Here is a 13,800-nt window from a genome sequence, read left to right as displayed (position 1 = left end):
CCCCCCCAGCAACTGTGAGTGAAATTAACAAGCATGCCAGAAACAGCTCCTAACCCCGGGGGCGTAAGGAACAGCTGAGTTTAAACCTTTCTTATGCAGGGGGCAGGCTTCTCCCTCCCTCAGCCAGTCTCCTTTTCTTACCGGTCCTCCGTACCGGCCTGTACCGGCTTACTTTCACCTCTGAACTACAGACTGGTCAGCCTCACTTCAATCCCTGGCAAAATCATGGAGCAGGTCCTCAAGGAATCCATTTTGAAGCACTTGGAGGAGAGGAAGGTGATCAGGAACAGCCAACATGGATTCACCAAGGGCAAGTCATGCCTGACCAACCTGATTGCCTTCTATGATGAGATAACTGGCTCTGTGGATACGGGGAAAGCGGTGGATGTGATATATCTTTATCTTGACTTTAGCAAAGATTTTGATATGGTCTCCCACAGTATTCTTGCCAGCAAGTTAAAAAAGTATGGATTGGATGAATGGACTATAAGGTGGATAGAAAGTTGGCTAGATTGTTGGGTTCAACGGGTAATGATCAATGGCTCGATGTCTAGTTGGCAGCCGTTATCAAGTGGAGTGCCCCAGAGGTCAGTCCTCGGGCTGGTTTTGTTCAACATCTTTATGATAGGATTAATTGCACCCTCAGCAAGTTCACAGATGACACTAAGCTGGGGGGAGAGGCAGATACGCTGGAGGGTAGGGATAGGGTCCAGAGTGACCTAGACAAATTGGAGGATTGGGCCAAAAGAAATCTGATGAGGTTCAAGAAGGACAAGTGCAGAGTCCTACACTTAGGAAGGAAGAATCCCATGTACCGCTTCAGGCTGGGGACCGACTGGCTAAGCAGCAGTTCTCCAGAAAAGGACCGGGGACAAGAAGCTGGATATGAGTCAACAGTGTGCCCTTGTTGCCAAGAAGGCCAGCTGCATATTGGGCTGTATTAGTAGGAACATTGCCAGCAGATTGAGGGAAGTGATTATTCCCCTCCATTCGGCACTGGTGAGGCCACACCTGGAGTATTGCGTCCAGTTTCGGTCCCCCGACTACAGAAGGGATGTGGACAAATTGGAGGGAGTCCAATGGAGGGCAACGAAAATGATTAGGGGGCTGGGGCACATGACTTAACGAGGGGAGGCTGAGGAAACTTAGTCTGTAGAAGAGAAGGGTGAGGGGGGATTTGATAGCAGCCTTCAACTACCTGAAGGGGGGGTTCCAAAGAGGATGGAGCTAGGCTGTTCTCAGTGGTGGCAGATGACAGAACAAGAAGCAATGGTCTCAAGTTGCAGTCGGGGAGATCTAGGTTGGATATTAGGAAAAACTATTTCACTAGGAGGATGGTGAATGGGTTTGGAATGGGTTACCTAGGGAGGTGGTGGAATCTCCATCCTTAGAGGTTTTTAAGGCCCGGCTTGACAAAGCCTTGGCTGGGATGATTTAGTTGGTGTTGGTCCTGCTTTGAGCAGGGGATTGAACTACATGACCTCCTGAGGTCTCTTCCAACCTCTTCTAATATTCTATGATTCTATGATTTTTAACTATATATCAGTTTTAGAAACCAATATAATTAAAGTGGTACAGTTCCTGGTGTGAATGCACATATACCAGTTGTTCCAATTAACTATAACAGTTTCTAAACAATATAATTAAATGGATAAAAAAACTCATGTATACAAGCCCTTCATATATGAAATCAGTCAGGACACTCCCTCTGTATTTCAATTTCCCTGTCTGTAAAATGCCCATGTTACCAACATCACAGAGGTGTTGAGGCTTAATCAATGTTTATAAAGTTGGATGAAAGACACAATTTAAATGAAACATATTTACTCAGGGGAAGATAATCAGGCATGCCACTCAAAGGCTTACACATGAAAGCAGGAAGGTTCAAGGGCATGCCTACACTTGGATTTTAGTCACTGGTGTGCCTACACCAATGTAACTGTAGTGGTGTTGCATTAATGCAACCCCCTACTGTATATGCACTTACTGGTGTAAGGAGTGACTTAGACTAAGGTTGCCAACTTTCTGATTGTAGAAAACTGAACACCCTTGCCCCACCTCTGCCCTGCCCGGAGGCCCTGCCCCGCCCCTTCTCCAAGGCCCCACCCCCACTCACTCCATCCCCCACCTTCCATCGCTTGCTCATTTTCACCAGGCTGGGGCAAGGGGTGGGGTGTGGAAGGGATGAGGGCTCCGGCTGAGAGTGTAGGCTCTGGGGTGGGGCCAGAAATGAGGGGCTTGGAGTGTGGGAGGGAGCTCCAGGCTGGGGCAGGGGGTTGAGGTGCAGATAGGGGATGAGGGCTCTGGTGTGGGGCTGGGGGGGGCTGGTGTGCAGGAGGGGGCTCCAGGCTGGAGCTGAAGAGTTCAGAGTGTGGGAGGGGGTGCAGGCTCTGGGAAAGAGTTTGGGTGCGGAAAGGGACTCAAGGCTGAGGCAAGGGATTGAGATGTGGGGGGGGGTGCAGGGCGTGGGCTCTGGGAGGGAGTTTGGGTGCGAGAGGGGGCTCAGGGCTAGGGCAGGGGCTGAGGTGCGGGCTCCAGGCAGCGCTTATCTCAAGTAGCTCCTGGAAGTCGCCAGCATTTCCCTTTGGCTCCTAGGCAGAGCTGCAGCCAGGTGGCTCTCCGCGCTGTCCCCGTTCACAGGCACTACCACTGCAGCTTTCATTGCCCATAGTTCCCGGCCAATGGGAGCTGCGGAGCCAGCGCTTGGGGTGGGGGCAGCGCACAGAGCCTCCCTGGCCACCCCTGCACCTAGGGGCAGCATGGACATGCCGGCCACTTCCAGGAGCTGTGTGGAGCCAGGGCAGGCAGAGAGCCTGCCTTAGCCCCTGTCATAACTATAAAGGGAAGGGTAACAGCTCTCCTGTGTACAGTACTATAAAACCCCTCCTGGCCAGAGACTCCAAAATCCTTTTACCTGTAAAGGGTTAAGAAGCTCGGGTAACCTGGCTGACACCTGACCCAAAGGACCAATAAGGGGACAAGATACTTTCAAATCTTGGGGGGGGGAAAGACTTTTGTTTGTGCTCTTTGTTTAAGGGGTTGTTCGCTCTTGGGACTGAGAGGGACCAGACATCAATCCAGGTTCTCCCCATCTTTCTAAACAAGTCTCTCATATTTCAAACTTGTAAGTAAAAAGCCAGGCAAGGCGTCTTAGTTTTACTTTGTTTTCTCAACTTGTAAATGTACCTTTTACTAGAGTGTTTATCTTTGTTTGCTGTACTTTGAACCTGAGACTAGAGGGGGGTCCTCTGAGCTCTTTAAGTTTGATTACCCTGTAAAGTTATTTTCCATACTGATTTTACAGAGATGATTTTTACCTTTTTCTTTAATTAAAAGTCTTCTTTTTAAGAACCTGATTGATTTTTCCTTGTTTTTAGATCCAAGGGGGTTGGATCTGTATTCACCAGGAGTTGGTGAAAGGAAGGAGGGGGGAAGGGTCAATTTCTCCTTGTTTTATGATCCAAGGGGTTTGGATCTGTATTCACCAGGGAATTGGTGAAAGGTTTCTCAAAGCTTCCCAGGGAAGGGAATGGTGGCAGCGGACCAGAACTAAGCTGGTAGTTAAGCTTAGAAGTCCTCATGCAGGCCCCCACACTTGTACCCTAAAGTTCAAAGTGGGGATACAGCCTTGACAGCCCCGCTGTGCCACTGACTGGACTTTTAACAGCCCGGTCAGTGGTGCTGACCGGAACCGCCGGGATACCTTTTTTTAACCAGGCGTTCCGGTCGAAAACCGGACACCTGGCAAGCCTGACTTTGACTGATGTAGCTTATCCAAGTTTAACAGGCATAGCCTTGGAGCATGGAAGTCTCCACTTCCATTCACTACAGTGCTGAGGTAATTGGTGTGTGTTTGAATTTAACAATAATAATGCAAGATGTCAAGTAATTGACCCAATAGGAATTAGTTAATCAGAGATTTAGTCAATGATTAATACAGAAAGAAAGTATACTTTTCCACCCTCTTTCAATGGTGAAGAGATGGCATCTTGTTTCCCTCATCTGTACCTGGTGAAATTATGGCAGCTTGTTAACTCCCAACCTAATTCCCAAAAACTCTTTCCTTTTTATAGGATGTGAGACAAAGAAATTCCTTTGTGGGGAGAGAAAAGTTACTTTTCAACAGTTAATCCCACTGTGATCTGTTTTACATCTCCCCATTTAGTTCACTACTTATGGAATTTCTTTTACAATATCTCACTTTACATGATTGATAAACTAAAGGGATTTCTAATTCAATTACCGTATATACTCGATCATAAGCCAGTTAGTTTATAAGCCGATCCCCCCCCAAGATGGATAAGTAAAAATGGACAATTTTTATGACCCGTTCATAAGCCAACCCTATAATTCAGGGATCAGCAAACTTTGGCTCCCGAGCCATGAGGATAAGCCGCTGGTGGGCCAAGATGGTTTGTTTACCTCGAGCACCAGCTACTTACCCTGACGGGCTCGGACAGCAACTGGTGGGGAAATTTTTTGTGGGGGAGAAGCTGGGGGTCAGGGGAGTAACCCCTGTGACTACCCCCCACATGACCCCACCCCTAGCCCGGGACCCCCACACTCTCCCCATCTCATCCCTTCCCACCTTATCTGGGGAGGGCCAAGGGAGGATGTCTCTGGCCTGGCTGGAGCTGCTCCGGCAGGCTGGCAGTGCGGCTGCAGCCTGCTCTGGCGGACCAGACCAGGCAGCACGGCCACAGCATGTTCCAGCAGGCTGGGCACGGCCGCAGCGTGCTTCGGAGGCTGGGGGGAGAGCAGCCTGGACAGGAGTGGAGAGACTCTGGCCCTGCCTCTTCCCTTCTGGCTCTGCTGGCTGTTCTGCCCCTCCTTGCTCCCTCTGTTGGGGGGAGGGGCTGTGTCCCACCTCTCCCTCTCTATACCCGTTCAGAAGCCGGCCCCCTTCTCTGATGCTTCCCTTTTTTACTAAAAAAATTCGGCTTATGAACGAGTATATACGGTATTACTAACAGCTGTGGTAACAGGCAGGTCCTAATATCTTTCAATGGGTCATCATTTCATACATCACAGAAAAAACCTGCAATCCCAGAACTTAATTGGATCAAAAGCACCCCTTACAGTTACCCAATCTGCATGGAAACTTTTTAAAGACACCATAATAGAGGCTCAACTTAAATATATACCCCAAATTAAAAAACATAGTAAGAGAACCAAAAAAGTGCCACTGTGGCTAACCAACAAAGTAAAAGAAGCAGTGAGAAGCAAAAAGACATCCTTTAAAAAGTGGAAGTTAAATTCTAGTGAGGAAAATAGAAAGGAGCATAAACTCTGGCAAATGAAGTGTAAAAATATAATTAGGAAGGCCAAAAAAGAATTTGAAGAACAACTAGCCAAAAACTCAAAAAGTAATAGCAAATCTTTTTTAAGTACATCAGAAGCAGGAAGCCTGCTAAACAACTGGTGGGACCACTGGACGGTTGAGATGCTAAAGGAGCATTCAAGGATGATAAAGCCATTGCAGAGAAACTAAATGAATTCTTTACATCAGTCTTCACGGCTGAGGATGTGAGGGAGATTCCCAAACCTGAGCCATTCTTTTAAGGTGACAAATCTGAGGAACTGTCCCAGATTGAGATGTCATTAGAGGAGGTTTTGGAACAAATTGTTAAACTATACGGTAATAAGTCACCAGGACTAGATGGATTCACCCAAGAGTTCTGAAGAAACTCAAATGCAAAATTGCAGAACTATTAACTGTCGTCTGTAACCTATCATTTAAATCAGCTTCTGTACCAAATGACTGGAGGATAGCTAATGTGATGCCAATTTTTAAAAAGGACTCCAGAGGTGTTCCCGGCAATTACAGGCCAGTAAGCCTGACTTCAGTACTCGGCAAACTGGTTGAAACTATAGTAAAAAATTAAATTGTCAGACACATAGATGAACATAATTTGTGGGGGAAAAGTCAACATAGTTTTTGTAAAGGGAAATGCCTCACCAATCTGCTAGAATTCTTTTAGGGGGTCAACAAGCATGTGGACAAAGGGGAACCAGAGGATATAGTGTACTTAGATTTTCAGAAAACCATTGACAAGGTCTCTCACCAAAGGCTCTTAAGCAAAGTAAGCTGTCAAGGGATAAGAGGGAAGGTCCTCTCATGGATTGGTAACTGGTTAAAAGATAGGAAACAGAGGGTAGGAATAAATGGTCAGTTTTTAGAATGGAGAGAGGTAAATAGTGGTGTCCCTCAGGGGTCTCTACTGGGACCAGTCCTATTCAACATATTCATAAAGGATCTGGAAAAAGGTAAACAGTGAGGTGGCAAAATTTGCAGATAAAACAAAACTACTCAAGATAGTTAAGTCCAAGGCAGACTGCGAAGAGCTACAAAAGCATCTCTCAAAACTGGGTGACTGGGCAACAAAATTGCAGATGAAATTCAATGTTGATAAATGCAAAGTAATGCACATTGGAAAACATAATCCCAACTATACATATAAAATGATGGGGTCTAAATTAGCTGTTACCACTCAAGAAAGAGATCTTGGAGTCATTGTGGATAGTTCTCTGAAAACATCCACTCAATGTGCAGTGGCAGTCAAAAAAGTGAACAGACTGTTGGGAATCATTAAAAAGGGGATAGATAATAAGACAGAAAATATCATATTGCCTCTATGTAAATCCATGGTATGCCCACATCTTGAATACTGCATGCAGATGTGGTCGCCCCATATCAAAAAAGATATATTGGAATTGGAAAAGGTTCAGAAAAGGGTAAAAAAATGATTAGGGGTATGGAACGGTTTCCGTATGAAGAGAGATTAATAAGACTGGGACTTTTCAGCTTGGAAAAAAGACGACTAAGGGATATGATTGAGATCTATAAAATCATGACTGGTGTGGAGAAAGTAAATAAGGAAGTGTTTTTTACTCCTTCTCATAACACAAGAACTAGGGGTCACCAAATGAAATTAATAGGCAGCAGGTTTCAAACAAACAAACAAAGGAAGTATTTCTTCACACCACATACAGTCAACCTGGAACTCTTTGCCAGAGGATGTTGTGAAGGCCAAGACTATAACAGGGTTCAAAAAAGAAATGGATAAATTCATGAAGGATAGGTCCATCAATGGTTATTAGCCAGGATGGGCAAGGATGGTGTCCCTAACCTCTGTTTGCCAGAAACTGGGAATTAGCAACAGGGAATGGATCACTTGATGATTACCTGTTCATTTCCTCTGGGGCACCTGGCATTGGCCACTGTCGGAGGACAGGATACTGGGCTAGATGGACCTTTGGTATGACCCAGTATGGCCGTTCTTATGTTCTTATACTAGAAATCCTTTGGATCACTAGAAAGAAAGGTTAATACTTAAACCATGAACATTTGATTTTAACCTGTTTGTAATATAATACAGACGCTCCCCGGGTTACACAAACCCGACTTACGCAAATCCGCACTTACGGAAAAAGTTCCGTAAGTTCCGTAAGCTTTTTTTTTTACTTAATTGTCGGGTATACGTCCCCGACTTATGCAAAATTCAACTTACGCAAGGCGTTCCGGAATGGAATGCTTGCGTAAATCGGGAAGCGTCTATATACACACATGCTTTAGGAAAAAAGATGACTGGGGGGGAAATACTTTGTCATCAGGATGTAGTGAAGGTAGACACAGATGAGCAGAGAACTTCTAGCCCATCTACCCAGTTAGTGTGTAGGTGAATCCTGGAATCTGGGTGAGTGTTTATTCAAGTTATAGTTGCTATATTTTAGAGGGGCATGTGTGAATCTTTAAGGTATGGCTACACTTTGAGCTAGTAATATAATTTCCAGCTTGAGGAGACATACCAGAATTAGCTCTGATTGAGCTAGTGAACTAGAAACAGTGTAGCCATGGCAGCGGGAGGGGCTAGATGCTCTGAATATGTTCCTGTCTGAGACCCTAGACCAGTGGTTTTCAACCTGTGGTCTGTGTACCCCTGCTGATCCACAGACTATGTCTAAGATTTCCAAAGGGGTCCACATCTCATTTGAAATTTTTAGGGGTCTGCAAATGAAAAAAGGTTGAAAACCACTGCCCTAGACACATACTCCAGATGACTAGCTCCTCCCACTGCTAGTGCCACCACAGCTACACTCTGTTTTAGTGCAGGTATGTCTCCTTGAACTGAGAATTGCATCCCCAGTTCAAAGTGTAGACATACCCTTTAACTGCCAGAGTCCCCTTTTCTTTCAAGCTGACATAAATGCAATTCAATGCTAGCATCTTTAAAAGTTACTTACAACCACATAACTACTATTCAGACATACACTGCATTCCTGGGGAGAGAGTGGCTATGGGAAAATGATGTTGCATTCAACATGTTCTAGACAGGGACTAGTTTCCCCTCAAAGGGAGCAGCCTATGAAACCTTTGAGTAAGCAGCAATGGGGAGGCTCATTTCAGCTGGGTTAGGTCCTAATGTGGCTACCCCCAGATCCATTTTAGCGCCCAGGGCGAACAAGCATATTTGCACCCATGCCATTTTTTTGGGGTTATTTTTCCACCCCATTCAGAGGTAACATGTAATTATTCATAATGGGGCGTGGGGCAGGTGACCACCCCATAGAGGTTTTCAAACTGTGAGGCGCACACCCCAGGGGTTGTGGAGGAACATTCTGGGGGGAGAGTGGCGTTGCCAGGTGGCTTGGTCCGGTGACGCCAGGCGGGGCTCAGAGAGGGAACACCACCTCCACCCCTGACTCACCTCAACAGGCCACCCAGCCTGTGTGGGTTGGGGGCGCCTCTGGCCCCATCTTTCCATCCCTATGGTTTTGAACCCTGGGCAGCTACCCCACTTGCCCCACTCTGATTACGGCCCTGGCTACTTCTTTATTGTATTCCTAGAACAGAAACAAAATGGTGGCACATAAAGGAATAGGGCAACACACTAACTAGCGTGCTCTCCAATACTCTTATTCCTCAAAAGTGTTCTCTATTCTTTTGATTTTTTTAATGGACAGCAACAAATAATTTGGGTAATTCTCTTCCAAACAATGTATTTAGTTACAAAATAATCATAGTGAAAGATGTTCTAGTTTGGGCCCATGTGGTCCAGCTAGATAATTAGCCTTCTAATTCACCTCCTACCACAGCATCTAAGTGTTTTTCCCCATGTGTAACTTTTATGGGTGCAAAGTAAACATGAACAGAGTGTAAACTGATTCACTGTTGTCTCCTGAATCTGCAGTCAGCCTGAAATGATACTTCTGAGAACACTGTAACTGTCCCATTCATCTGAATGGGTAATTTCTAAAAACAAATGATGAAACTGTTCAAATAGTTACCTATTTCACTGCTGATCATTTTAGAGGACATCCAGTTAATGTGCTTATTCCACAATCTTAAACCACCTCAGCCCTTCCTCAGTGCCAAAAGCTCCAAATATTTCCTATTTAGCTCCATAGGCATAGTTTGACTTCTATATTTAGGGGGGCAGCTCCAGTCAGGCCAATGGGGCTTTGTGTGTGTGTGTGTGGGGGGGGGGAATTTGTGCCCGCCAGAGGCTGGCAGTTTGGGTGGGGGCAATGCTTCCGTCTCCCCAACCATGCCCATGCTTAGCTCTCAAATCTCTAGTTTCCTCTGACTACTCCAACGTAAATATTCATTGCCAATACAAAAATTTAAAATACTAGACTATTGTAAAATTGAACTTATATATACAATATAAACAAAACAGGGGCTACTGTACTGATTGTATTATTTTTTGTGTCTCATTTACTAAACTCCGTTTTTATATTTATTTGAAGCTGCCTCTGAATTTGCAGTTTGCCATGCCAGGGACTGGCAGTGAAAGCCAGCTGAGATCTGGGCAGGAGGGTGGGGAGAGATTGGGGAGAGGACTGCCTGCCCCTCTGTGGGGGGTCTGACATCCCTCCTCCCAATTCTGTATTTCCTGGTTTTCAAAAGTTTGATATGAAACTTACTCTTCATTTCCTGGTTTTTACTAAGTTGGAGTTTTGTTGGTTTGAATTTGATATTCTGGAAGAGCAGGCAACCTTAACTCTGCAATAACAATTTGGGGGGGGGGTGGGCTTTAAAGTTGAGGGGGGGGCTTGATCAGTTAATTTAGGTCTACCTTGCAGCAGAGTATGCGGGGCCTGGGTTATACTATTTTGCAGTAACAAGCATATCCAAATAACAAAGAGTGTAAGGATGTTGCTTGACATACTTTATAATATATTTACTTTTAAAGAGATGCATAAGGGCAGTGTTCAAAACCAATTTCTCTGTAACCCCAATGGGAGTTACATAACTAAAAACCCTGCATAATATTTTTTAAACATTTCTATCTATATACAAAAAGGAGGTAGTACAAGTACTGTTTGATATGGCTGTTGCTAATTTTTCTTGATTATCAGAGAAAATAAGGTAAAATATATAGGTACAGGAAATTTCAGCTTTCCTGAGGATGTAGTAACTAAAAATATATCCATAAACACATGCAATTCCTTATCTCAGAGGTAGAAGCAGTAGTTTGACTCCCCATCCCCTCTGAGGTTTTGATTCTTTAAAAAATATATAATGATGATGATGAAGGCCTTCCTATAGTTTAAATTAATTGTGAAAAATATATTTTACTCAGCTGCTGGCCTACTTTTTTTTTTAATTTGAACCGAAATTTGCATACTAATTTCTAAAACCATGGAAAGACAAAGAGAGGCCCATGAAAGAAACAGGCCTGTCAGATAAACGAAACTATTTAAAATACAATAGTTTATATTTTTGTTGACAATACACTAGCTAAAATCTGACTGTGTGCTGAATTGTACTTTACTGATCGTCTTAATCTGTCTCAGCTGAACATACTGTTTAAATTTAGCAAGCTAAATTAAGATGGAAACAATTTGAAATACATTTCTCTAGAGATTGTTGCTATCAAGGTTCTGATATGTTAAAGGAGTTGGGATTTTTGAAAACTGAAAAAAATCAATATTTGTTCTCATCTTTGATTACTCTACAATGTTGTGCTGAACTAGAGAATGAAGTGTGGTTTGAACTATATTCTCTTCTAGCCTGGCTGTACACCCAGATAAAACCTTAGTTGCTACAGGACAGGTTGGGAAGGACCCTTACATTTGCATCTGGGATTCCTACAGTGTACTGACTCTTTCTGTTCTTAAGGATGCGCATACGCATGGAGTTGCCTGCTTGGCTTTTGATTCAGATGGCCAGGTTTGTATATTTTCAGTTTCTCTTTTTCTTCTATTTAAGTTTACACATAGAAGTAAATTTTTATATATATAGCCTGCCTATAGAATTATAGCATTACAACATCACTGAATACTGTAGTTTAAAATTTTAATGCTAATACAGGATCCAAAATACTGCAAATATCTCTCTTTTTCAAAAAGAAATGCTTTTGGGGCCAAGACCTCAGCCTAGCACTCCAGGTAGTTGTGTGGTGCACTGGGCAGATGGTAGACATAGCCCTCCATGGCCAAAAGCAGCCCTATCTCCTGAAGAGTTAGTACTGGAGGAACTGCACAGTGATTGTTTGGTCTTCAGAACCAGCCAGTGTTCACCTGCGCCTACTGTTCAGAGAGCTTCTACAGTATATTGATATACACTGTGTCCCCGCAGTTCTGTCCCTCCTTGGGCAGCAGAACTGCATTGGTCTCACTGTTAAGGGATTCTCACCAGCTGTAATGCATAGTAAATTTAATTTAATAAAGTGTTTGAAATAGAAAAACTGTATGGCTTTGGAGCTTAGCATTGGAATCCTGCAAAAAACAAACAAACAGAAGATCACTCACAAAAATCTCTGAGAATCAGAGTGTTTTGACCATATGATTAACTAGATATTTTAAGAAAGATGGAAGTCAAATGTAAATGGAGAATTGGATTTTTCGTTATTAGTCACAATAAGTAAATTTCTAGAAGAAAAAGTAATGGTAAACCACAAGGACTTTAACATAAATAGTGTCAAAGGAATGCATATTTGTGCTTCACACACAGACCTGAGCAAATTATTCCGAACAGTTCTTCCCTACAGAAAGATTACCTGTGTAATATTGTACTATCAATGTCTGGAGTATTCCACTGTGTAAATTTTTGTCACACCTTAAAATTCCTACCCTATGTTAGTTTTAAGGACCTTTATGGGTGCCTAAATCCTTCTAGAGGCCATCTGCACTAGGGTACATTTCACCTTGTGCAGTCTTCCCCATGTAACTCAAAGTTTAATCCCATCAGAGAGAGAATTTAATTTGCATATTTTAAAAAAATAATCAGTCAGCTATATTCGTTTTGGGTTGCACAATCAGATATACAGGTATGCTCCCACTGACATCACTGAGCGTTGGATTGTCTGTATCTGAGGGCAGAATTGGACCATGATGTTTTAAAAGAATAGTCTCATATGGAACAAAACTACCTTTAATTTTTAATGTAAATTAACATCCTTTCACTCAGTTTAAAATTTAATCTGCAAGGAAGGACACTGCCAGAAGCAACTTCCCTTTAATATATCTTATTTGTAAGAGTACATTACTTTAGTCTTAAATTAATAAATGTGAGTGTTAATTTTGCTACCTAGTAACATAGAAAGATCTGTGAAATGGTTAATAGACCTGAGAGGAATGAGGAATTTTAGGAAATTTCAAGGGTCACAGGTGTTAAACCAATTCAACGGCTAATTTTTTTCCTTCCTTCTCTATAAAGGTAATAACACTCAGTACATATATAGGATTGTAATAATAATAATAGTTATCACGTAGTGCTTTACATTGCGCAGCATCAACTAATTAACATTATTATAAGTTGCTGCTTCAGATTTAAGCTTGCTTTCTATTTCAAGCCCAATTTTCAACTCTCTTCCCCCAACTTCCTAAAAAAGGAAACCAGTCCCTCTGAAATTTCATATACCATATCTCATCCCCAGTGTACAGTCTTTCTGGGAAGACTGGGAAAAAATGGGAAGAGAGTTATAATGTTATTGTGTCCCAAAATCTCCTAACTTTCTTGTGTCCTCCTATCTCCAAAATGACTGGGAGACAGATTGTTAAAGGTAGTTTAGTGCTTAAAGATGCAGATAGGCATTTAGTTGGAATTTCAAAAGTGCCTAAGACCACTAAGTGCTTTTGAAAATCCTACTATGTGCCTATCTGAATCTTTAGGCATCTAAATACCATTCAAATTTTGGCCCCTTACCCTACAGATTCCAAATTTGTTGACCTTGTGTAACAGTGTTCTAGACATGCAGTGGGAGTAGGGGTTGGGGTTGAGGTTGGGTTTTAGTGTGGGAATTCCAAAGATATAAAGAATTATTTTTACGAACATGATATAAACTGACCAGATGCTGAGTATAAGCTTTGCAGCTTTAGTTGTGGGGCTGAGCCAGAATTGGAGGGCATGAATTTGAGGGTGAGGCGACCAGGAGGGACATGGACTCATGGAAACCAGGTACATGGAGCTTATAGCTGTCAACAGTTCCATTTTGGCCAAGACACTTCTTGGTTCTGAACACCATTGTGGGAAATGTGTGTCCTGTTCTGGGACTAGACAGATTCCGCCTACATATGTATTACTCACTTCCTTCAAATGCACCCCTCATCCTTTTACACTGAATGCATTTTAAAATTGAAAAACCAATAAATATCTTGGGCTGAAAAGGGAGAATAAGGTTGTCTACGTGTTCATAGAATCATAGAATATTAGGGTTAGAAGAGACCTCAGGAGGTCATCTAGTCCAATCCCCTGCTCAAAGCAGGACCAACACCAACTAAATCATCCCAGCCAAGGCTTTGTCAAGCCAGGCCTTAAAAACCTCTAAGGATGGAGATTCCACCACCTCCCTA

General features: G+C 43.2%; 1 protein-coding gene across 2 annotated transcripts in view; it reads left to right on the top strand.

Moving 5' to 3' along the window:
* EML6 (EMAP like 6) overlaps nucleotides 1-13,800 on the top strand; it is a 321,992-nt gene that overhangs the window by 82,834 nt on the left and 225,358 nt on the right. For both annotated transcript variants that reach the window (XM_024215452.2, XM_026653192.2), the window contains exon 2: nucleotides 11,017-11,176. In XM_024215452.2, the coding sequence (XP_024071220.1) occupies nucleotides 11,017-11,176 (160 nt within the window). The remainder of the gene's footprint in view (nucleotides 1-11,016; nucleotides 11,177-13,800) is intronic.

This window comes from Terrapene carolina, unplaced genomic scaffold, assembly GCF_002925995.2.
Source record: "Terrapene carolina triunguis isolate 2854851 unplaced genomic scaffold, T_m_triunguis-2.0 Scaffold132, whole genome shotgun sequence".
Classification (NCBI taxonomy): Eukaryota; Metazoa; Chordata; order Testudines; family Emydidae; genus Terrapene; species Terrapene triunguis.
The sequence above is the reverse complement of the archived record's forward strand: the minus strand, read 5'-3'. Positions and strand labels throughout refer to the sequence as shown.